Source organism: Ammodytes marinus, assembly GCF_949987685.1.
Source record: "Ammodytes marinus genome assembly, chromosome: 2".
Lineage (NCBI taxonomy): Eukaryota > Metazoa > Chordata > Actinopteri > Uranoscopiformes > Ammodytidae > Ammodytes > Ammodytes marinus.
This window is the reverse complement of record NC_137231.1, coordinates 10,537,387-10,562,811: the sequence shown is the minus strand read 5'-3', so window position 1 is coordinate 10,562,811 and position 25,425 is coordinate 10,537,387. Positions and strand designations below refer to the sequence as shown.

The 25,425-nt window shown below is 42.9% G+C and overlaps 1 protein-coding gene across 7 annotated transcripts in view; it reads left to right on the top strand.

Moving 5' to 3' along the window:
• ncor2 (nuclear receptor corepressor 2) overlaps positions 1-25,425 on the top strand; it is a 93,440-nt gene that overhangs the window by 41,931 nt on the left and 26,084 nt on the right. For all 7 annotated transcript variants that reach the window (XM_080043209.1, XM_080043213.1, XM_080043210.1 and 4 more), the window contains exons 7-17: positions 5,565-5,621; positions 7,724-7,776; positions 10,895-10,961; positions 12,224-12,396; positions 12,627-12,720; positions 14,298-14,476; positions 15,191-15,245; positions 16,277-16,375; positions 19,077-19,216; positions 21,559-21,719; positions 22,977-23,039. In XM_080043209.1, the coding sequence (XP_079899335.1) occupies positions 5,565-5,621; positions 7,724-7,776; positions 10,895-10,961; positions 12,224-12,396; positions 12,627-12,720; positions 14,298-14,476; positions 15,191-15,245; positions 16,277-16,375; positions 19,077-19,216; positions 21,559-21,719; positions 22,977-23,039 (1,141 nt within the window). The remainder of the gene's footprint in view (positions 1-5,564; positions 5,622-7,723; positions 7,777-10,894; positions 10,962-12,223; positions 12,397-12,626; positions 12,721-14,297; positions 14,477-15,190; positions 15,246-16,276; positions 16,376-19,076; positions 19,217-21,558; positions 21,720-22,976; positions 23,040-25,425) is intronic.

Here is a 25,425-nt window from a genome sequence, read left to right as displayed (position 1 = left end):
CTCGTGGCCTGGGCACGATTGCACCTTGCCTACGTCACCATGCGCGTTTAGGATTTGGAGCGTAGTCTACTTGCAGGCTATACGACAGTTTGTGAATATTTTCATCCGGCCAAATTTGCATCATATATTCCACTTCCACATTAGAGCAACGAGAATCCTTAAGCTATTGTTTTTTTTTTCAAAAGTAGCCTTGACGTAATAGGTCGCGGTGGACAGTCTCATATTTGTGCAGCACGCTGTTTATTATTAATATAACGGCCCGTCATCAGACCATACGTACCGGATGGTTTTATACACATCGATCGCTCCATCAAGTAATCCAAGTCAGAACTTTTTGTATGGGCAGAGATCGTTTTTTTAAGTGTCTTTATAAAGTAGCTACTGTTTCCTTATCACCGGGCCGCGGAGTCCCATTGTGTTGGGTTCGTCTCAACCGCCATGTGTAAAGGCATTAGTATGACAGCTGACGGGAGGAAAAAGAAAAAAATCATCTGACAAACGTTTTATTAGCCTACACCTAGGCCTACACACACGTTAATTCTCACACATTTTATGTAGCTACAAATCCAAGTGGTGGGCAATTCTGGTGCTGACTAGTAAGGCAGCGGACGTAACGGACTATGCATCCTTAATAAATTCACGTCAGGAACGCCGCTTGTGCGCATGTCATCTCATTAGCATCTGTACTTTGGCCACGGCACACTTCTCCCAAGCGTGCCGTGGCCAAGGGGCTGTTCCGTGCTGGAATACGGATGGCGTGGTCACAGTAGCCAAACGTTCTAGACTTTATTATGCAAATGAGCTTGGGCACGGGGCCGCGGCCCTAGTGTGAGTGGCCCCTGAGTGACAGAATCTAGTTTCAAACCTGGCTGTTGGCAAGCAAGCATTCAGCCTGCTTAAGTGTCATTGAGCAAGACACTAAATCCTGTAGGATGTTGTTAAGACACTTCACTCTAACCGACACAGATGTCCCCAGATAACCACCAAAAGAAACTCTTTTTTAAATGTGTCCTTCATGACCGCCACCCTAACTGCCATCAAGCTCAGCAAAGTTGAAACACTTTTATGCAGATTGCTCAAGACTGAACTGAAAGGCTTGAAGTCTTAAGAATGACTCATGTCTTATTCCACACAATGTAGCCTGACCTCTGTAACACTTTCCTTTCCACTTCCATCTGACTGGTAGAATGTACTCTGGCCTACTGCCTGCCCCCCCCCCCCCCCCCACCCCCTAACCTCGCTATACCACTCTCTCTAGGCTTACCCAGCGTCAATAGTGTTTCAATAACATTTATTGTCGTTAATTCATTCCTAATGAATTCACTATTACTTAATCTCCATTTACTCCAAGCACAATACATGTCTCATAACCTGGTAAAATCCAAATGAACTTTAACACACTTCCTTGAACACTTCACCACATATTTGCGTATCCATAAGCCCGATGACAAATCTGATTGCTTATGTTTTGGTTTCCCTGGCTACTTGCAAAAGCAGCCCTCCTCCTTTGGTAACACCTACAACGTGAGAAGAACAATAACAATACTAGCTGCATAACTTACTGTCCATAATCCAAAACAAAAACATAGACGTCTTGCATGACTGGCCTGCGAACAAGATAAAAGTTGTGCATATCTTCATATCACCCAACCATATCTCCTCTCTGTCACCCACACAGAGTTGTGGTTGTACTGATCATGGAGGTGATAAGAATCTATGTAGGCCTGTTTCCTGTCTGTATGACTGTATCTGTTTAAATCGCTGGACCTATTTTTCTTCATGTTGCTTTACGCGTTGAAAAGAAGAAAAATTGCTCATTTTAGTGTCACTTAAGTTCCCATGAGCATAGGGGACAGACCCTGTACATGTTTCGGTTACATTACTACCAACAACTGCAGGGTCGGTTGCATTTACACCTTTTGAACATTTGTCTTGAATACATTTCAGCTTGTTTTTTTGTTTCATATCAGACAGCTGTCCAATCTGCACAAGGCGCCTTTGAAGTGCATTTGTGTAATTGTAAATAATAATGTGAAATGATAGCTAAATGTTCTATGTTAAGCCAAGTTGTAAATGCTCCCCCGCATACCTTACCAGAGCTGATGTCACCACGGTGTCAGCTGTCCCCTCAGGGCTCATTGTCAGCAGCTTTCTCAAACATGTCACAGTTGTATTTCTACCGACAGCCCGCTGTCAAACCCCTGGGTCAACTCATGTTCAGTCCTCTGATATTTGGGACATAGCTGTCATGGTCATGAACACCAGAGAAGACAGCCCCACTATGACTGCATTATCCTTATTCTGTAGAGCTATGCTAAATCCTCATGTCTGTATTTAGATGGCCCTGTAACACTTTCCCAAAACAGTGTCACAGGTTAGTCCTGAGTCCTGTCATTTTGAAAGTTTTACATTAAAGTAGATACGCGGAACGAAGTGCCCACCCGCATGCTGGTGGAGTGTGCTTTTTTCATGCAGCTAGTGAAAGAGAGCAAGAGAGACCGCAGGTTGCAAGACTAATAATAAGACTAATAATGGTAATGGGATGATAGTTAAGCAGATAAAACTTTGATTTAGTACCATTCAGGAAACACAGTATGTTCTGGTCTGCCTGCCGTAAATTCTGCCTGGTAAAAATATGACTTGTGCAAAATGCATTAGTGCATTGCCCTTAGGAAGCAGGTCTGCTGTGTGTGTCCCGCTCGTCACTCATTTCAAGCTTTGGTCGCAGCAGGCAATCAAACCAGAGGGAGGCGGGGTTTAGCCGGAGACTACTTCATGCCCGTCGTTACTGTGGCCTTCAGTGTGTGCATGTATTCGCCGCCAGCATGATATAAATATGATAACTTCTACATATTTGGTCCAAAACTTCAGAAATCAATCAAGGATGCACACCTTTGTGCCGTGCGCAAGCCATATCTGGAAGCTCAGGCCGATCTGACTAACAGTGAGAGAGATATGCGAGTCACAGACAGACAGACAGACAGACAGACAGACAGACAGACAGACAGACAGACAGACGTTTCTTGCTTTATAGATAGATATAACTCTGTAACAATCGTGTTGTTTTTGCTTATTTTCTGCTCATTCATGATCAACAAGTCAAGAGGTTTAAGGGCTCTTGTGATCTACTGGGGAAAATGATTTGTTGACTGTAGGCAGCATGTAAGTTGCTGAGATTTACAGCTTATAATGCCACTAGCAAAGTAGCAGTCCTGTGTGTTACCACGGGGGGGCATAATTGAATGAGTGGAGCCAGCCTCTCTGGGCCTGAGTCATGTGATGTGGTTGTGTGTGGTGGAAATGGATGGAGAGGGAAGTTACATGACCAGCAGCTCTCTCTCTCTCTCTGTGTAATTATCCCCACTTTTATAGAATAGGTAGTACTCTGCACAGCTTCTTTTGAATCTCATCTGCCCCCCCCTCTCTTCACTACTGAATTAATCATTTCCAGTTTAAGACGAAGCCACGTTCCAAGAGCTTTGAGGACAGTAGTATGGTTTAGTCTTGGTTTCAGATTTGCTTAAAGAAGCATGGCCAGGAAATGAAGAGAACCCATTGAGTCTCGCTGCTCCCTGAGGATGCAAGGCTGGTTTTAATAATTGCAGTTCATTAGCTGCTCCTGTAGTGAGCACGCTCTCTGAGGCAATCCTCTGCAGCCTGTTACACTTACTCACTGGTGAGGAAGCAACAGGAATATGGAACCAATGCGGATCAATGCAAAATCCCCAGAATCACTGACTCCACCTCCTTAAATAATAATCATAGTATGTTCAAATGTAAGTCATTAGCGCTTCCCTTCACCTAATGTTGGGCGGCTTACATTTAAAACTGGAGGCCAGTTTTTTTGGCTTCACTCACAGGTGACCCAGTTGGAAAGCTTTTTTGGAGTTAAGCTGTGTGCTGTGCGTGTGAGCTCCTCTGGGGTCTTACACCCAAGTCTGTTAGCGTGCGTCTTGTATAAACTTAGGAACAGATCCCAAAACACCTTCTGTGTTCAAGTGAAGACGGAGTGACCGAGTGAAAGGGACAAGGAAGCAGCATGACATGGTGGGAAGGAGGGGAGGGAGAAGAAGAAAGGTTGACAAGACAGACAGACACACACACACAGACACGCACGCACGCACGCACGCACGCACGCACGCATGCACGCACGCACGCATGCACACACAAACCGGCAGCTTCTGTCTCTGCTATCAGCCCTTAGCTTTCTCCCAAATCTCCCCCTCTCCATCCATCCATCCATCCATCCACCCCTCCCTCCTTCACTGCTGTCCTTCCACCCTGTGTGTTTGCGACTGTCAGCCCTGCCACTCTCACCATGTTGCCACCGAAAGGAAATGAAGTGAGATGGAAAGCAACGGAGCATGTGGTGTGTCTCCGAGGAGAGGGGTCCGTCTGATCAATGAAGCGGAAGAGAGAGAGTGTACCGAGTGGAATAAGGGGGGGGGAGAGTGGAGAGAGAGAGAGGGATAGTCTGGGACACTGCTCACACATTTGTCTGTGCTGGAGCTAAATATAAATGTATGTATGGAGGAGCAGAGTGCCTCAGAGGTCATTCTGAGGGATTTTTTTTCTATATCTGCCCAGTTTTATGACCCAATACATCTCCCCTCTTGCTATATGGTCCCTGCTGGATAGTTGTGTTTTAAAGATGATTTTTATTGTTAGTAAGCTGGAGGTGAGATCTTTTGGCTGCGTTCCAAATCACATACTCTTTCTTTTTTCTTTCTACATACTACTTTTGATCATAAAAAGTATGTTGTTAGCATGCAGTTTGCATACAATGAGGACATACTTTTACTTATCTATTTAATCATGACATGGTGACTTGAACTTGCCTCCTGCTTATGTATCCGTCGCATAGCTGGCTGTTTTGACGTCACTTCTGGTGCGCATTGGATATTGGGCCAGAATCGTCCTAAAAAGCATGCTAATTTCCACTCTCAAAATCCCGACCGGATGTAGTAGGGCATCCGGATATTTTTAAGCAGGCTGCATCTGACCACAATAATTGGGACATCCTAAATCTTTTTTATCTACCACACTAAATAGCAGGGAAGTAGGGGTATTGGAACACAGGGCATCTCTTTCTATTAACAATCGACTCTTATGAGATATTAAGCACCAAAGCCCCTTAGCCCACCTCCTTTCACGTTTTTATTTTTTTTTTCCGGTTTTTCTCTCCCACTCATTCTCTTCCACTCCCACTTTCTCTTCCTGCTTAGCTGCTATTCTCTCTTACCTCTCTCTGCCTGCTCAGGGGAGGTGAGTAATCTCTTTTTTTTTTTTTTTTTTTTTTTTTTTTTCCCGAGAGAGGAGAGACGGGGCTGAGACAGAGAGCTGTGGGGGCTTGAGTTAAAAATGTCTAATAATAGTCCGTGCATCCATCTCTCCATCCATCCACACATCCATCCTTCCGTCCGTTCGTCCGTCCCTCTGTCCAACCGACGAGCGGCGGTGTAGCCTTGGCGATCCAGCGAGCGCGTACTGCGTTGCCTTGGTGATGGCAGAGGTGCAGGCAGCCGGCTAATGCGCTACTACATCTGTTTATGTTCCCCTAACAGAAAAAGGCAGAAGAGGCTCACAGGATACTGGAGGGACTGGGACCCAGGGTAGAACTGGTGAGTGGAGACTTTGATTTAATGTCATTTTTCTGTTCTTGTCCCCCTTTTTTTTTTTTTTTGCTAATTTTTTTCATCATTTTTGCAATTTGGGAACATTTTAGTACAAATGAGGTTTGAGGGATAAAGGATGCTCGGGAAAAGAAGAAAAACATGTCTGTATATCACGTGATGTCCGCAGTTCTTTTGTGCGTCACTCTTGAGCAAGGGTGTAAAGTAATGAAGTAAAAATGGCTGATTTTACCGCACTCAAAGTTCCATTAATGTTATACACTGAATTAGATGACTCACATCAGGGTGCAGCATTGAAGGGTTGCTTGTACCCAAACCCACTAAGAATAGAGACTCAGCCCTGCCTGCAGACATCACTATGTTCATACTGAATATTGGTACTTTTCAGACATGGGGGACTCGAGTCACATGACTTGACTCGAGTCGCAAATTTGAGGACTTGAGACTTGCTTGACTAACAATGATAAAAGACTCGACTTGACTTTGACTTGGTCTTCATGACTTGAGACTTGACTTAGACTTGAGACAGATGACTCGAAATGACTTGAATTTTTAAAAGTTAGATTACTTTAGAAATTATGTTTTATTTTGAAACATGATCGGGTGATTTTACAGTGCAATGCACGCAGCGCGCTGCACGGACAAACAGCGTCAGCAGGTCAACACAGGACAGGAGCAGCAGTAATGGAGGCGGCTAGACCAAGAATAATTCACGTGAGCCTCCCACACGCTTATAACCCAATCACAGTAAATATGTAGCGCCTTCTTCCCTTCCCTTTTCACGTTGTAAGTAACGGCCCCGGGAAGTCGTGTAAAAGAAAACGAAAGTAACGAGCGTTTCCTGCAGCGCTGCTGCCTTGATAACGCACGCTTCCTTATCAAGCGCCCTACCTCCACGGACTGTAGGCTTTATAAAAGCATCTCTGTGAGACAAAACAGCCGTTATGAAGTAGGCCAAGGCCTATATGATGCAGTTCGACCTTCCACTTTCACCGGCTCCTTCCGACAGCTCACAGCCGCCGCCCCCGCACCGACAGCACAGCAAACTGCCCGTTATGACAGTTCGCCCCCCAGTATGAAAAACTAATGAATCGGGATAAATCCAAATGTGATCCTGCCATAAAAAAAAAGGTGATATGATATTTTTGCCATAGATCATTGCCCTGTTTTATTTTAAATGGATTATGGGCATTAAGTGTCTGTTTTGTGTAAGTATAGGCCTATCTGTTACTATTTGCCTTTCTTGTTTTCCATGTTAAAAGTAAGCTACTTGGAAATTGAAAGTAGCCTAAATGTGGTTGAAAGAAAAGGAAAGGTGCGGTTTTGGTCATATGTGATAGATAAGGGGTCGCTATTGGATGCAGACATTATGATATTCGGACCTTTGCTGTAAGAAAATGTTGTCAACTGGACCCATTTAAATTTTAGTTGAAGACCCCTCGGTCAGACCAAGAATAATTCAATTGTAGTTCAAGGATGATGTTGTCGATGACGGTATGAAGAAGAGAACTGTGGAATGCATGTCTTTTTAAATGTAGAAATTGGGTTAGATAATATGATTTTTGTATGACTTGACTTGTGACTTGCTTGACCTGAGCAATGACTTGACTTGTGACTTGCTTGATTCTCTCCACAGTGACTTGGACTTGCTTGAGACTTGAAGGTTATGACTTGAGACTTGCTTGTGACTTGCACATTAGTGACTTACCCCCACCTCTGGTACTTTTACCCTAATACAAATTCACCAACTTTTTGTTGTTGTCATAAATGTACAGATACATACTATATCAGTCGTATTTATCCATCCATCTCACTTTCAAACACACAAACTTTCACCCAATGAATTTGATCACTTGGTTCCATTAATTGCATTGTCTATTTATCCCATGCTACACAAAACAGGTCCTGTTTTGTCCTTGCATTCGTCCATCTTTAGGGAGTTAATTGGATTGCATTTTGATATGAATTTCTATTGGGCTTCCGTTAGTCAGAGCTTTAAGTCACTCACTTATGTTATTTGATGAACATTTCTGCAAACTCACTCATTTTACCTGCTTGTTTGATCTGTTTTTTTCCTTCTTACATTCCAGCCCCTGTACAATCAGCCTTCTGATACCAAGCAGTACCATGAGAACATCAAAATGTGAGTATGCCACGACACATCCCTGCACACCTCCTCTTTAATAAATGTTTTATATTTAGCCATTTCAGTTGAACTTGCAAACAGCCCGAGTTTATTAGATATGCATGTTGTGTAGCTACAGATCTCTTAGATCGATCTTTAAAAAACAGTTTCTAAATATAAATATATATACATTTTTGTTGTGAAATACAAAAATCATTTATGAATAATTTATCTCCGGTATTCCTAATGCTCTTGAAAATCGAATACCAGAGTAAACATAACTCAAATTCGCATAACAGCTTGGGTTGAAATTGTTGGGTCGATGGGAATGTTAGAACCCTTTCAAGGGTCACGAAAGTTTGAGAATCCCTGAACTACAGGGAGAAACTTGACTTTGGCCTCAGTGTGTTTATAGGGGATATTTGTTTTGCCTACAAATGTAGTTTTCCTGAGCCAAGTTCCATGAAATTATATAAACGCCTCACATTCAGCCAAGATCATTCCTGGTGTAGTCTGTTCATAGGTCAGGGCAGATCTTTTTTTCTCTCTCTGTAATCTTACTACTGCCAGTAGAAATTGAAACCTACTGACCTCAGCAGCTTTTAATTCCCGTAGTGGTTGCATATTGGCTCTGCTAGAGAAACTGTCCTCTTGTCTCCACCCCCACACCTTTGGCTCCTCCTTGGCAGACTGCAAAGAATGGCATTTCAGAGGAGGATGTGAAATTGTCATTATGTAAACTTTAGTAATAAAACTTACTGGAATAAACGTGCGTCACAAGGGGGCAGCTACACAGGGTAAAATAATAATTCAAAAACCTAATGGTAAAACATCCTGTACTGTCCTGCTTTGAGAATGACACTGCTTTTAATGGAGGCAATGAAATCTGTCTGCAGATTAGTCTATGGCATATTCAATTTGAGTTAGTTCTGTGTTTTTGGTGATAACAGAGCTTCTGGTTATCTGTGCTCAAACTTAAAGGCCTACTTCACCGGTTTGAATATGAAGGTGTATTGAATTCTGAGATCCTATGTAGTATAAATGTGCGAAAATTTTTTAAATCGGTTCATCCTAGCCTGAGAAAAGGCAGAAAGAGTGTTTTTTTTAACCCTATATTTCTCTTTCTCGTGACATCACAGAAAGAGAAATATAGGGTTAAAAAAAAACTTACTTTGTAAATATTACTGTGATGTCTTTTACTGTGACATCAGTAAAAAACCAAAACAACTGACTATTGACTAGACTGGATGACTTATTACTTTCGCCTCTGATATCGTTACATGGAATTTTAACAGCAGGGTGCCTTTTCAGTATCCATGGTTTGATGTATGATAAAATAAATCATGCCATTTTTATATGTTAGTGGATGTCTGCAGTGCAGGGAGCAGAGAGTGTATGCCATGTCTATCAATATGGCTTATGTGCATCTGTAATCTTTTTAAGGACCATAATTCACTGCGGCACATCAAAGGGGCTGTAGGAGGGTTTGAATAGCTTGTATCTACTATTGGCACAGTGCTTTGGGCACAGGGGCATACCACAAGATGTGTGTGTGTGTGTGTGTGTGTGTGTGTGTGTGTGTGTGTGACCTCTTAGCCACACACTGCTCTGTCTTCACTCCCTTTTGATCCTGGCACCGTTTGATCAGTATTCTTGCCTCAAAGGAATTAGCTGAAAACTCTCCCTCCGTGTGTGTGTTATTAAATACCACTGTGTGGGCTTTGACCCAGAACAAGTGACTTCTTTGTTTTGCCAACCGGTTTGATAACCTAGACACTCATCCCTACTGGGACAGATGAGTGCCAGTATCTCTGTGGAGCTCTTAGCATCTGAGCACCAACCCAATATCTCATGCATGATAGACTTGCTAATATCCTTTGCCATATGCAGAATATTATGCAAACAAAATCAAACACCCATGTCTGAAAAGCTTTTGCTAAGTGTGTACCACAATGTGTGTGCGTATAATGAATCTTTCAGCCATGGTGTTTTTAGAGAAAAAAAAAAAAATCTAAATTACAGTGTTCTCTGATATCTCAGAAAAAATGGCACAGGCTCAGACCAGGACAAAGAAAACCTTTTGCAATAGTTCAAGGATACTAATCTTTTCCTTTGCCATCTGGTGTCGAGAGGACAATGCCAGCTCTGTCTTTGAAAGGGCTTAATCTATCCGGCCCCGTTTTTTTTTCTTTTTGCCATACCAAGTTAGTTCTCACCCATTATGTGCCACGATAAGTGGGTATTGACAGTATCTAGCTGGACTTGGCAGCGTTTTCTCTTTTTCTGTTGCAATGGCTCTTGACTCGGTCTGCGTCGTGTTTGTTTGTGTGGGAGTGTTTATGTAGGCTGGGGGTTAAGCCTGTTTAGATTGAACCCGGGGTTTTGTTTTTACAGATAACATGTTTGGATAAATGAAGACTAGGTCACCCCATGTGTATATATCCCTCTAGACCCTAAATCTCACCATGCCAATCCTCCAATTTACACAAAACTCATGTACCAGCCGTAGCCCACTTCCTTGTCTTCTGTCCTTGCCTGCGGCTCAACTGCAGTGACTAATGTGGAATAAGATTACATTAATCAGTGGGGGGGAACGTGACCTTACAACTGACAGATTAAGTGTCAGAAATAAAATTCTTGTCTCGCAGCGAAAGAAAGAGACAAACGCAGTGGCCGCCTGAGGAGATTACTGGCCCTGACCTTTATTTTGAAGGCACTGTGGTGGCTGCCCGACTGTTCCCAGCCACCAGACAAGTTTTATAAGTTTGGCTCACCTCCATGTCCCTCTTCCACCCAGAGGCAGAGTGTATCTAGCGGTGGGCGTACAAGGACACAGGGCATTGTTTGTGTTAGTGTGGGGGTTTATGTTTGTGTATTAGGTAAAGAAGTGAGACAAGAGGCGAAAGTGCAGAGCGTAGAAACTAGGCAGACTATGCAGGATCTGGTGAACATCATATTACAATAAACAATAAACAATAAACACATCGATTTATTATGACTCATGTGAGGAAAAGCACAGTCTGAGATGATTGTTTGATTTTCTTTTCTTGAATGTCCCTGACCTCTTCTCCCATTTGTTTCCATCTTTCTGTCCCCTCTGCTCGCTCCACGCCTCTTCATACTTCAACCCTTTTAGAAACCAGGCGATGAGGAAGAAGCTCATCCTATACTTCAAGAGGAGAAATCATGCTCGCAAGCAGTGGGTAAGTAGCGAGCGCTCCACACTCACTGCTCAGGGGACTCAGCCCATGACGGATGACTTGTGTGAAACTGGGCCAGCTGCTCCTAGAAGTGAGTGGCCATTTTAAGGCAGACCAAAGAGGAATAGAGCTTCTGGGCATGATCTGTTGTGTCAGTACTCTTACTGTGCCCTGGGGGCGGGGCGGGGGGGAGGGGGGAGCCATTGCTTTTTATAAACTGAAACGATTCACCTCATACTGTCATCGCAAAAAGAGGGGGGAAAAAAAAGCTCAATTTGTTTATACATACTTTTGAGTTCGCTGTCAACCGGAGCGCTTATATTGAGCATTATTCAGGGTAAGTCTGCGCTCTCTTGGCTGGCAGTGATGGAGCGAGACTGAGCCAAAGAGCATGACTATAAATAAATCGGGGATCGATAAAGGTGAGCGCTGGTGCTAAAGCCGAGCAAGGCATCTTAAAAAAAACAAAAAACTGTCTTGACAAGAAAATCATTACAGCAAACCGAATCTACAGTTTTACTATGAAATTCGCATTCATCCACAATAACAAAATATTATTGCATTTTTATTATTATTATATTTTTAATGTATACACGTTTCTTACCTTGGAGACAGTGCCTGGCCCTGCAACTGTCTCCACAGTTAAATCGCAGCACCTGTATCAAAGCCCGTGAGACGTGAGCGAGTGTCCAGTTTTCTCAGGTGTTGTGTCTAAGTGGGGGGGGAGGTAGAGTGCGGGCAGACATCACCTTGCGCTTTATGAGCCCACTGAGGGTCGTGTCTCCACCAGGTTTAATGGTGTGCTTAACAGCCTGTCTGTGAGGAAGTTGGGAAAACAGTGGGGCTGTCGTCTTGCCAGGGTCGCCGCTCAAGGCCAGACTCCCCATAGAATACTAACATATCACTTTGCCCCCTCTGAACATGTAAAGAGGTGCATGGTAGGACACAACAGAACTACAAAGGGCCTAGGAAGATGACTGAATTCAGAAATGTTTAAAAGTTCCTCGTAGCACCTTTTTTAAGCAAGGAAAAAATAAATCTTCCAATTCTAGGGCCACCTAAAATATCCCTCTGTGCCGTGGGGGATGTCTTGTTTTTAGCACTCACTGATAACTGTTCTGTTATTGTAGGTCCTCATCTTAATGGTCCATTAGCTTCGTCTCTTCGGATCAAAAGGGAAGACGGATAGAAAGAGATACTGTTGATATTAAATTGGGTTGTGCAGTGCATTGAGATCTTGGGTTGCTCTCTGTTGGTGCTTTCAGGAACAGAAATTCTGCCAGCGCTATGACCAGCTGATGGAGGCCTGGGAGACCAAGGTGGAGCGCATCGAAAGCAACCCGCGGCGGCGAGCCAAGGAGGGCAAGGTGCGCGAGTACTACGAGAAACAGTTCCCCGAGATCCGCAAGCAAAGAGAGATGCAGGAGCGCATGCAGAGGTGAGATCGGAACATTTGTTTTTTTTCCTCCCTTACAAAAACAGGCAATCTGTGTTTGTTCAACCGAGTAAAAGGCTTGTTGATGTCTGACACAGAGCTAATCACTTTGATTGGTTGCCTAGTTACTGCTGTTTCTGTGGGTTGGTTTCATCTTGTGGTGTTGGTGGATGTGTTACAGTTATGTCAGTGTTGTTCTGATTGACAACTCCTCTGTATTTTTCATGGTGTAGCCGTGTTGGGCAGCGAGGAGGCGGGCTGGCTTCGTCTGCAGCTCGCAGTGAACATGAAGTCTCTGAGATCATTGATGGAATATCAGAGCATGAGGTAAGCACTTCTAATCGATATGGTTTGCCTTCTTCTGCAACACTGATGTTCACGCAATCACACTTCTTGAAGTCGGACTTGGTGGCCTCATTGTTTTGAATGACACACATTCTAAGGTTGACACTGCTAACAGGAATTTAAACACAAATAATTCAAAAAATATAAACTGTATTTATGACATAAATGACATATATCTTTGTAATAAGTGCACAAAACGTTTCTAAACGATTGAGCATTTTATTGTTTTTATTCAACCAACTATGAGTGTATTATTAAAATATTTATAAATATTTGATTCTACTTGCGGTACAAAGTTATAAAGACAATATCATAAAAACAGAGCCCACAGGAATGTGACTCAACCCTGCTTAAATCACTGCAACATTCTTTTAGGGGCATATTCCACCCAATATTGGCATATAATACAGCTGTTATGCAGATGGTATGGTATGCCTTGGAATATTTGTGGTAGCTAAGATAGCAGGGCCAGCCAACACTAAATACTAGCCCTTTAAGGCCACCACAGTCTAGCAGCAAGCTCAGCAACACAGCTGCTTTCAATTGTAATGGTCCCAAAACTTTGATTGTTTCTGGCGTTTTTCTTGCCTTCCTTTTTTACGTTCAGTCCTCTTTTCTCTTTCCTCCATTTAAAATGTGCACACTAGACACATAGTCAGCTGAGGGTGCAGTATTCATTATTGTCCGTTAACTCAAACACGGTAAAATAGTTCCACGATTAATCTAAACTTTAGGCAGAGAATAGTGAAAGTGAGCATGTGCTTCAAAATCAAAACTATCTAATAGCCTGCAGATTCAACTGCTTTTGGAAAGGTTTTAGTATGAAAAGTGTCATTCATTTTTAGTATTTCACAAGCAAATCATTTAAATAGGCTTGATGGACTTCAAACATACCAGCCTTTTGTTCTAGCTGTAGTGGCTGTGCTGACACCTAACACATTTCGATACAATATACTTTTAATTTAAAATAAAACAGAGTGTACTTTTTGCTGTATTAGGCATAATAATGCAATTACACTGACAGACCTCATCTGATAAATGTCTTACTTATCATTGGTGTTCAAAGTTAGCATATAGGATCATTTGAAAGGCTTGAGGTGTTGGACTCATACAGTGTGACTGAGGCACTGCTCTCAGTGTTGAGGATAAGTGGTGGAGGATATCACATATGACCTGTTCCTCTCCTGACAGCCAGGTCCCATCAAGCTGAGCAGTGTGTCCAGTTGGGTTGTTTTGTCTCATCCTAAGAAAAGCTTTCCAACTTCCTGCTCTATCAAGATAGCAAAGCGCCTTTTCTTTACCCTCCCTCCCCCTCCTAATAGCCATAGCCGTCTGAGCGTACACCCTGAGCTGTCTCTCCCCTGTCATCTGAACTCTTCAACACTTCCAAACAGAATTTGTGTGCATTACCACATTAGGTTTCATATGGTGGATGTCAATATAAGCACCATGCTGTCAGATAGTTTCCCCTCGAACGCAGCCCACTCACTCCAGGATGTTTGTGTCTGTGTTTGTGTGTGTGTGTGTGTCTGTCTGTGTGTGGCATTTGTGTACGACAGAATACGGAGAAGCAAATGCGACAGCTGGCGGTCATCCCTCCGATGCTGTTTGATGCTGAGCAGCAGCGCATCAAGTTCATCAACATGAACGGATTGATGGGCGACCCCATGAAGGTGTACAAGGACCGGCAGGTTATGAACATGTGGAGCGAACAGGAGAAGGACACTTTCAGAGAGAAGTAAGAGAAACCCTAAAGTAAAGTCATGTTGTCAAACATTGTGTTTCTTCTTTCAATAAAAAAAAAAAACTCCTTCTACCCTTATCTCATAGCAGCTGGATTGTGTTTCGTTGGCCCAAAAAATTCACCTAAAATTAGCTTTTGGCATTTTGCTTTTTGCATACTTCAGGTTTTCAGTTTTATTTAACATTTTTGCAGGCTTTTCACATATCAACTCAGAACATTACAAATTCTTATCATATCAGATATTGACTGACGGCTCCATTCTCATTTTGTAAAAATAATTTTTTTCTTTCAAGCAACCAAATGACTTCCAGTTAAACATTTGTGACGGATAGTGTGTCCGTAAATTGTTGGCAAGGAAGTGAATCTTCCCCTTTTGTGAGAAATGAGTGGAGGCGTTATTAGGCTGCCAAATCAGATCAAACCCACACAGTAAAATCAGTGAGTTTAAAGTCTACCCGCATGCAAAAGGAAGAGCTTCAGTTTCTAATAACTCTCATCTAAAACATACGGTAAGATATTTGATATTTGATTGATGCATTAGATGGCAAATTAAAAACATTAGGGTTAATGCTAGTTTTAGTGCTAGTGTTGTATCTCAAAGATCAATGTGTTTTTTTTCTCTCTTTGTTTTTTCAAAATAATTAGAATTTTCTTTTTGCCAATGATTTTGTATAAGGTTTCAAGACTTTCTTTGTTCTGTTCCCTCAGGTTCATCCAGCATCCCAAAAACTTTGGCCTGATTGCTTCTTTTCTGGAGAGAAAGGTATGGATCTTTTTTTCTTTTTTTTTTTTGTCTTGTTCAGAGTGACCCAGTCCTCTCAGCAAACGATTGCTTAACCCATTGATGACGGCTGCTGCGCGATGCCACATTGTATCTCCTGCCTGATGCTGCGTCGCGCAGCATTGTTACTTTATCTACTTTTCATGGCGTGCGCAGCATAGAATGCACCGTCATTGGTTCAAATACACATGAGGTGGGTTTTGTTGATTTTTTTAGACCATGTGACCACCCAAAAGTTGTGTGGTTTGCCGAAGATCACGCCAATAAAAAAAATAAAAAATAAAAAAATAATAATAAAAATACCCCGGCTGTGTCCGCGATAGTGTATTACAGAAATGTTATTGGCGTTCGGAGCGCAGAATCTAGGTCTACTATAGACTACTGACGAAAATCACACAACACATTGCATCTGTTTATTAACAATATTTAAGAATTTAGGCTATATTTTGCTGCTCCAACTCAAATTCAGCCCAGCCAGGCGATAGTTAAGTTTCAGTTTCGTTTTCAGCTCCGTGGTATACAGCCGTTTGGACCAGCTGATCGGCTCCCTACAGTACTGGGAAGTCAGATTTATGGTGCCAGTGATAACTGAACTAAATTATAAAATAAAGCTATCTTCTCCTTCCTATATCTTTATCCCTCCACTGCATCCTCAGTCACTACTATCCATGCTAAAAGGAAGCAGGATTATAACCTCATTTAGCACATTATTTTTAAATATTTTATATTATTTATTCTTTTTTTTCTCCCCCATCTAATTTTGACAATTTTTAGAAAAATGTGTTGGTTTGTAAGCGCTAACGGAGCATGTTTAAATAAAACCTGTGAACCTTAACCTTTAAATGTATTTTATTTCATGTTTCTATGTGCTACACAGGCTTAGATATTACGGTTTTGGTAGACTTGACAATTCGTACAATTTTTTCAGAAAACCCTCAGGCATTAAGGGCATGCATCCTAGATTGCCATAGCCATCAATGGGTTAAAGAATGACATTTCTTTCATGTTTTCAGACGGTGGCAGAGTGTGTGCTCTTCTACTACCTGACCAAAAAGAACGGAAATTATAAGAACATAGTGCGGAGGAACTACAGACGCAGAGGAAGAAGCCAGGTATTCTCACCTTTTCAAACTAATGGTTCCAAAAGATGCTCTACTTGACATCCAGGCCTAACAACATAACCAGCTTTTATTGTTTTGTCGGCTGCTGTCAGTCACTATAGTCGCTAACTTATCTAACGATGCTAACTAATACCATTTGCAAGTTAAAGAAAAACTTACATTTCAGTCATAACACTCCAGGCCTGATGCAATTCTCTGTTGTCAAACAAGTTAAGCAGGAACCATACTACTAACCTTTCCCCTCCTTTTCTTTGTATAGTGGATGAAATTTAAGAAAGGCTTTATTCTGGTTTTATCCAGTTGAACAATGCAGAAAAATGTGCACTGACAATTTTTCTACGTGGGGTTAGACACGTGGTAACTTTGGGCACTCAGTGCATTTCGCCATACGGCGTACAACCCAGATAAACACGAGGTATCAGCTGCAAAAGTTTTGTTACTACAGGTTATTGGGCATTATATTGTTAATGTGTGAGCACTGCGGTAATCTAACTACTATTACTGGAGCAAAAGTGATGTCTTTGCAGAACAGTGAGGTAGGGAAAAAAGAGAAACCCCCAAGGTCACCCAGTTGTGCTGCTCAGTGACCACACTTTCCCAACCGCCTGTATGACAGCAGCACTGTTCGTATTGTTCTCTTTGAACACAGTCATTACTGTTGCTAATGAGCTCCCACTTAGTACTGCGCCTCAGATCAGGTGTGAGATGTTAGACTGCATGGTGGCGGCGGGCTCTAAGGAAATAGCACATTCATTTACTGGCAACCTTTTCCTGCGTGTACGAGGGTGGTGTCCCCTTATCTCTACTGGAGGAACCTCCGCTCATTAACTGGTGGCGGAGAAGCAGCTAGCACTAATGGTAACGGTCACAGAGGGAGGTAGCTACACATGGGAAACAGAAAAGTGTAGTGCTAAATGTCAGACTGTAAATGCTAATAGGGATTATGTTTGTGAGATGGCAAGCAAAATAAATTGTTTCATGCTAATGTACTGTAAAGGTTTTCCTGCCTTATCGAGTGTGCTGCAGTGTATTGGTTGTTCTGTTGGCGTCTTGAACTACACTTTCTTTGGGGCTTCCCCTGGATCAGCTTGGGGCATGTTTAGGGCGCTTCACACCGACAGTGTTTGGTTCTATGAAACAAGCCTTGGGTTTGTTTCCACTTTAGCGGCGGTTCTTTTGCGCAGGTGAGCACACTGTAAATCACACGCTATGCGTTATGGGATGAAGAAGACGTGCTTCCTGTAGTTACTTTCTTCTGCATGGAAATTCTTACCAATTGTAAAGCATTTCCGAGAACTACTATTATTATTTTTTGCTCTCAACCCTGACACATCTGACCCATTAGTGAAATTAACATTATTGCGTGTCTTAAACCGCTGCATTTTGGTCACCTCATCGCTAGAGGAAACGATAGATGTGAAAGAGAGACAAACCTGTTTTAAAAACAAACCAATATTATGTATCAATTTCGCATCTATTGCGAACCAAGGAACAAACTATACGGGACTATCAGGTGTGAAAGCATCTCCGCAGTTCTCGCTAACATATCTCTATAGTTAGGGTGGATAGAGGAGATTATAAGGCCAATGATGTGTCTGAGCGGTGCACAAGGCTGGGAGACCATTAAGTCCTATTGAGTTATGGCTTTAATTAGTTTTCTGTGTTGAGTTCAAACGGAGGAAGAGGACATAAGGGATATTGTGTTAATGGAGAAAAAGGTTGGCTCTGTGATTGAAATGTTCATTTTAATCTTGCTCTTCTTCCTGCCATCCTGCTCTACTCGCCCTTTTTTACATAGTCCCTTTGTCCCTTTTATGTTCCCTTGCCAGGATCCACATGTGAGTGTCTTTTTATTAGGGCGGATATGTATTAAAGAGATCATCAGAGGTTTATGTTCTTTGGATAAGCATTTGCCCAAAGGCAAGGAAACTGCAAATACGCCCCAACAGAGTAGAACTTCTTATCAGTATACGTGTCTGCTTGCTCACTATTAAGCAATGTTGAAGGTTTTTGGTCAGACTGCTTGTCTGTACTCATCTGAACTCTAACCCTCAAAGACCAGACAGGCAGGAAATTGGTAAGGAAGTGGTTCTGCATGCTTAAAGAGCATATTTTCTGAACTTTCGTATCCTGTTTTGTTTTGCGTATGCAGAAAATGAGTAGGATTTTTTTTTTAGGTTGGTAACTATTATGTACTTTAAACCAGCAAAACCAAATATTTTGATATGTCAAAGGAATTTTTTTTCACCTTTCTATGTTTTTTGCAAACACTGTTGTATTTCATGAAAAAGCCAGCCAGATATTATACCCATTCCAAAAGTACATTTATGTCTCTTAATACCAACTCTCCTGTTCATATCATCCCATCCCATGCCTACTTAAAGGCAGTGTTTTCAGGTATTATGCCGTTTTATTTGGGCAGAATAACCACACTCTACTGGGCCAATGGATCGCCTGTAGTCTGCCTTGAATACTGAAAAAAAGTTTACTTCTACTCAAAATGATAACAGTGGAAATTGGATTTTTTTTTTTGTTTCTATGTTTGTGCATCCAAACATTGGAAGTGTATAAGTGTAAGGTACACAGCTTACAGGAGGAGTTGGCTTGTTTGTTTTTAAGTCTGTGTATACCTGTCTACTGGAGCTTCTCTTTCTAACCGAGTGCCTTGTTGTTTCTGTGTCCCTCGTCGCAGCACGGCCAGCAGCAACAACAGCAGCAACAAGTGCAGCGGGGCAGCCAGGAAGAGAAGGAGAAGGAGGAGAAAGAGAAAGAGAAGGAGGGAGAGAGGGATGAAGAGAAAAATGAAGCTGAAGACAAGGAGGATGGAATGAAGTGAGTCACCTTTTCAATACCGACTGAGCGTTGTCCCAAGTCTCAAAGCACTTTACAATGATTGCCTCTCCTCACACACGCCGTAAACACCCAAATCTTCTCATTTGAATCAAAAACTTAAAAAATGTGTAAGTAGGGCTGAACAATGAATTGATTTTAAATTTGTGATTTGAAACAATGGCGTTAGCAAATCGTAAAAGCCTGCGATTTTGGATCTACAATATGCAATGCATATGAACCAGGGTTTAAACTGTCATGTCAATGTTTGTACAAATTCATGGCGTCCTCCTTGTGTGACAGACATGCTCACCAATCAGAAGGGGCCCCAAGGGGACTGCATATACGCCCACAAACAACAACAACGACACGTGAAACCCGAGTAAAATGTTACATCTGTGGTTTTGAAAAATGGCCTGAAGCAAGGTTGGAGATTGAGTGTTTTAGATTGAGTGTTTCCGGTTTGAGACGCTAGATGTGCAACAGAAAAATATATTGTGCAGAGGCTGTTGTGTAACATTCTCCACATCACAAGAAAAACCCTCCCAAACTTATATCAACACTTGAAAGAGCAGCTCAGGCAGCAACCTGGCGAGTGTACGGCCAAATAGTCGAGTTAGAGTATTGACCCTTTAGCCCAGTCTATTAAATCCACTTCTATTTCATAGTTGTTTGTTACTGTTACTCCCTATGGAAAGGGAGAAACATGGCAGTTTGATATTTACCCCAACCCTATTTGTAAGTCTAAACATGGCGCTGCAAAGATTACTTTACTTATGGCTGCAACTATCTTCTCACTTTTCCCCATTTCTCCAAACACACAATTCTAAAATTGTTCCAGGTCAGGCTTCAGCAAATGGAGTAGGTTTTGGCTGGGGGTAGCGGATCTGGAAATCCAATCATTCTGTAACCCTTAAACTCTTACTCCCTTACCTCCACCCAGACTTTCCACCTACAGCAAATTCAAGCCTCCATTCGTTCTCCCTATTAAAACAGCTGTTTTCCTGTTTATGCTTCTCCCCTTCCCAATGGCATGCCAAGTGTCATTTTTAAAATTCTCTGCTTATTTTGTTAGTCTGGGGGATTTTTGGTGGTGCAAATAAGGAGTATGATTTAACTTAGCTGTCAATTTGAAGTGTGTGTGTGTGTGTGTGTGTGTGTGTGTGTGTGTGTGTGTTCACGTACATACGAGTATGTTTGTTTGTGTGTGTGTGCGTGTGCGCGCGCGGGTGTGTGCAGCGGGGGGAGGAGGTGTTTCAGGCACAGTGCCAGCAAAAGGATGCAAAACAACAGATGGAATATCACGGCTTTCTGGTGCCTGAAAATGAACAGATGAATATCAGTCTTATGACTCTATTCATGCAGTATATTATGATGTCGGCTGAGGCTGCACGCTACAGTAGTTTCAAGCCATACCCAGTCACATTTATGAGCAATTGTGACTGACTAGAAGGTGATGATGAAGCATTGGCCACTGCCTCCCTGCTCTGAGGCTAGGCCACTCTGTGACTCCCAGCACACCCTGCTGCTGCTGCCTGCCTGTCCCTGGCACAGCTGGCTGGCCTATATTTAGGGTGCCACCGTCTCCCCTCAGCAAGATTAATGGAGCTGGGGGAAGATTAATGCAGGAGCAATAGGTTCAAACTCAGTGGCTGTCTCCTGGAATGCCACTGTGCTGACACTCGATAAATTATCTTGGATATATTTAAAAAAAAAAAAATAAGAGCGAAAAGGCGGTGTCTGTAACACCTTCACATTTGGTCCTCTGAGCCTGTGTTTCAGTCTGCAGCATTCACTGGTCGCCTGTCTTCATGCTGACAAACACCAATTTGTCTTTATGCTTTAAGAAATATCCCACATGAAGATTGCAGCCTTCAAATATAAGTGCAGTGGCACAAGTGTTAGTAGCTCTCTAATTTAGCACTTTTGGCTTTTTAATATCAAATTAAATTTGACATTACTCACATTGACATCAGCTTACAACAGTTCAGGAATTCTAGTATATATTCAAATAGACCTAAATCATCATATATTTACTAATGTGTTGCGTTTTGCTCGACTAGTCAGTGAAAGCCCGTCATTCTGTGACCCATAATCTTCGGCAGAAACGACGTGGCATCTTCCTTGGTGATCCAGTTGGATTGCGAAACCTTTGGTAGTTTGACGTTAAAAACACTGTATAAAAACAACCATACCAAATGATTATTATCAGTGTCCTACATTCATGTCCAAAAATGAGGGGGACTGTGTATTACATCTTTGAATCAGCGACCTTTCATTTGTTACACCTTCAAAACCTTGTGTATGACTTGCTGACTCTGTACATATTTTTCTTCCACACACAGGGATGACACCTCTGGAGAGGATGCAGAGGACAAAGAGCCCACAGTGGCTTTCAAGGGTCGACGCACAGCCAACAGCCAGGGCCGCCGCAAGGGCCGCATCACCCGCTCCATGACCAGCGAGGTGGAGGAGACCACTACGCCGCCACTCAACAATGAGCTTGGTTAGTTCTCCACTGCACTACACTGCTATTAAGCCAATTTGTTCCTATTTAGTCCTATGTGATTATTTATTTTTTTGCATCAGAATAAATATATTGCATATTTTAGTTAAAGTGAGTGTTGTTGATAAACATAAAATTGCAATTAAACCCAGTAATATACCTTATAAACACACAGACATGAGACATAAGACTTTATATCATATACATTATAACAAAACATGCAATATTTCTAACTTGAAATTAAAAATAACTAGATGATAAAAAAAAGAAGGTAAAGCCAATCATGTAGGACCAAATCATTAGCACCTGTCCAAGGACAATGAACCAAAAAGCAGGAGGTTTACAGAGAAGTATTTCAGGATTGACTTTGTCACCTTTGGTCTAGTTGTTGCCTGCTGTCCTACACCACAAGAGAGCACTGTTGTTCCTTTTGTCCTTGTTCACCCATTCACATTCAGTCTTGCACTTGCAGCTTTGTTTGCCTAAGTAAATGGCATTCAAAACGGTGAACATTTCTGACTGCATGATTTCTACTTTAAATCTTATCGGTTGGCAAAAGACAAAAGTGTTACCCAAGGACGGAATACACTGTGTGTCAGCAGTGCCCCCCCCCCCCCCCGCTTAGCTCTTTGTTCTCTCGCAGATGGTAAGTCAGCCGTGCACACACTAACACTCTTGCTGCAGGCTATCAGGAGATTTTTTGCTGTTTCAGCAGTTGTCTGTATATACTGCAGTCGCTCCTGCAGCATTGGTTTAGTCCCAGGGAATCCCCAGGTGACTATTTGGGCTGTAGGGGCCTTCATCAACATCGCTACTGTTTATTCCCCTGCTGGCAGCATTGCTAGCATTGGCCCACTGTGCCCTTCACCGGTCCATACAGAGGACACATAAGCACAAGCTCCCGCTCTATCGGCTGCCAGGCAGGTCCAGGGTCAGCCTGGCTTATGGCCCTGTGCAGGGAAATAAGCCAGTTGTTATGTCTATAATCATTAACTGACTTCTCTCCTTGGATTTCCTGCTTCCTCCATCTAAAACAAACAGTCCCTAGCGACCCACGCTGCAGTGCCTCACTGGTAAGCAGCAGAGGCCACCCTGCCCCCAACCTGCTTATGCTTTTTTTTTCTTTTCTCTAATTTCTCTCCTTCCTTTCCTCTTGTCAGTCACTCCCTAACTGACTTTGTGACAGCTGCCCACTCCCCCTCCCTCCTCCCGCCCTCTCTAACTCGCTGCTTCTCTATTTTCTATTTTTTTTAACAGCTAATCTGGAGATGAATGAGAGCTCTCGCTGGACTGAAGAAGAGATGGAAACTGCCAAAAAAGGTAATCCTGAGTAAACCTTCCTTCACCCTAATGTGGTGTAACTTCATTTCAGTTGCTGTTCATTATAATGGAGATACCAAAGGACAGAACACTAGTTGAAACTGAGCCCTACTTTTTTTTTTTTTTTTTTATGAAAGCATAGACAACTGTGACTTCCTGTTATAGAGGCAGCCAGCGCCACGTGTTGCTGCGTTGTGTCTATGCATGTCTGCCTGGACTGGCTCTGTTGCTCTTTGGAGCCGCTTCCCCCCTCGTGTCTGTGGGTCAATGCAGCCTGTCTTTTTATCAAGCAGGCTGTAAAGTCTACCTCTTATCAGCCAGCCCCTGCAAATGCAGCAGTCATTAACTCGGCCTGTTTATTGTCTCTGACTGAAGATTACCCAGAAGCCTATGGCTGATTCACAGAGGTCGCTGACATTCTGCCCCTTTTTCCTCGCACCAGCATTCTGTATGAGTGTTTTTTTCTGCCTGTTGTTCATGACTATGTTACTGCTGTAGCTCCTCACCCTCAGTGGATTCTAATGCTTAGTACTCTTCAGATAGGGATTCCCCACTGTCGGCTCCGGTTGTCATCTGTTATTGGTATTGGTTTTGAGTGCTGCAAATAGTAATGTTGATTATTTAGGAATATCTTTACTTTTTGTCTCTTTCTTAAATACTTAAACCCAGCCTGAGCTGTATATTTATTTCAATGCATCATTTTATAGATTGTTTTTAAAATGTTGTTACAATCTTTGTAATGTCAAGTCCCGCTTTCTGCACATGACTCCACGCAATTCAACTGCAAAGCGGCTTCTTTGTGGCCATTTGTAGATGATGTGTCATCCCGCTGTGTGTGACTCTCAGTTCTGCTTTTGACGAATTGAACCTCTTAACCTCCCCTTCCCTCGTAATCAACAGTAGATGAAGTACCTCTTGCAAGCAGCTTTCAGCAGCTTGTAGGTTACATTGAAACCACATTGGGTCTGGAGGAGATATCGCATGTGTGTGTGCGGCGTCACCTGCAATTTGAGGTTTGCGTGGGTTTGTGTGTTAAGGGGTTATTTTGCGATAACTGGCGCTGGCCTGGCTTGAACACGGTCCTGTGTAGTAATCCTGGTTAATGTCTTCAGTTCCATTCTCCTGCAGTGGGATTAGTGGGGCTCTCCATCCCAGAGGATTAGCCTGGCAGCTTGGTGGAAGCAGGGCTTCTATGAAAGGCTTATGTAACCACAACCACAGCACCCAGCTCCAGTACCCAGGGCCCAACAGGAGGAGCTGCTCCTGCCCTTTTTCATCGGTTCTAACAGCCAACTATAGACCTGCCAAAAGGGCTTCCCCTTCCAAGAACTAACACTCAAAGATCGCTGTCCCTCCCCCCCTCCATTTACATATAGTATTGAATACGCTTGTCCAGGTGCTTGACAACTATATGTTTTAAAGAGGCTTAGGTGTCCTGATGCTAATGTGTTTATCCCCTTCAGCTAAACAGATCTGAATAATGGCATTTATAGTACCTGGCAGGACATCGGCATTCCATCATGGCAGCGCCGCCCGCCAGCGCTGCCTTTCGAGGATGGCATAGCATAGCCACACTGGGGAGATAGATCACTCTTTTCTGCACTGCTCATAAAGACTCATACCTCAAACAAGAGATTGCCAATCTTTGTAAAACCTCTCTCAGAAACCCACAAGGTCTGCCTGCCTGCCTGTGTGTGTGTGTGTGTGCGCAAGATATTTGTAGCAAAGGTTGTATCTGTGTGTGCTCGGTCAAAGCTGTGTGTGTTTGCGTGTGCACACTTCTTTGGCTGGCGTTTATGTAAGTGCACTAATCTGGCAGGCTTTGCTTGGGTGCAGGCAAGCAGGCAGCTGGATAATGGCCCCTGCTCTGCTTGCTGGAATAACCCATTTGAAGGAGCAGCAGGTAGAGAATGCCATAGTATTATTATTATTTTTCCTCTTTATCTCCTCCACTGTTGCTCTATCTCTGCCTCCGGGTTCTGTCCCGTTTCTCTGGGGTTGGAGATGGCACCGGCCCAGATTGGCAAGAGCCGCGGAAGGTTTGGCAAGTGCCTAGTCTTTTCCCCAACTCACTTTGTCTCTCCCCTCACTCAGTGTTGTTATAGACTGCAGAGAGGTCACATTCAAGATGAAAAGCAGGTCAGTCAGGAAAAATGTGAAAGCCTTTATGCTTTCTCATGGTATCAACATCAACTCTCTCAGCCGACTAACACGCACGCACGCACACACGCACGCACGCACACACACACACACACACACGCAGACACACACGCACACGCACACACACACACACACACACACAGACACACACTCCCTTCTGTATCCTTTCCCTTTCTTCATTGTCTCTTTGGCTCAGTGGCTCTGCTCTCTCTATCTCTATCCTCTC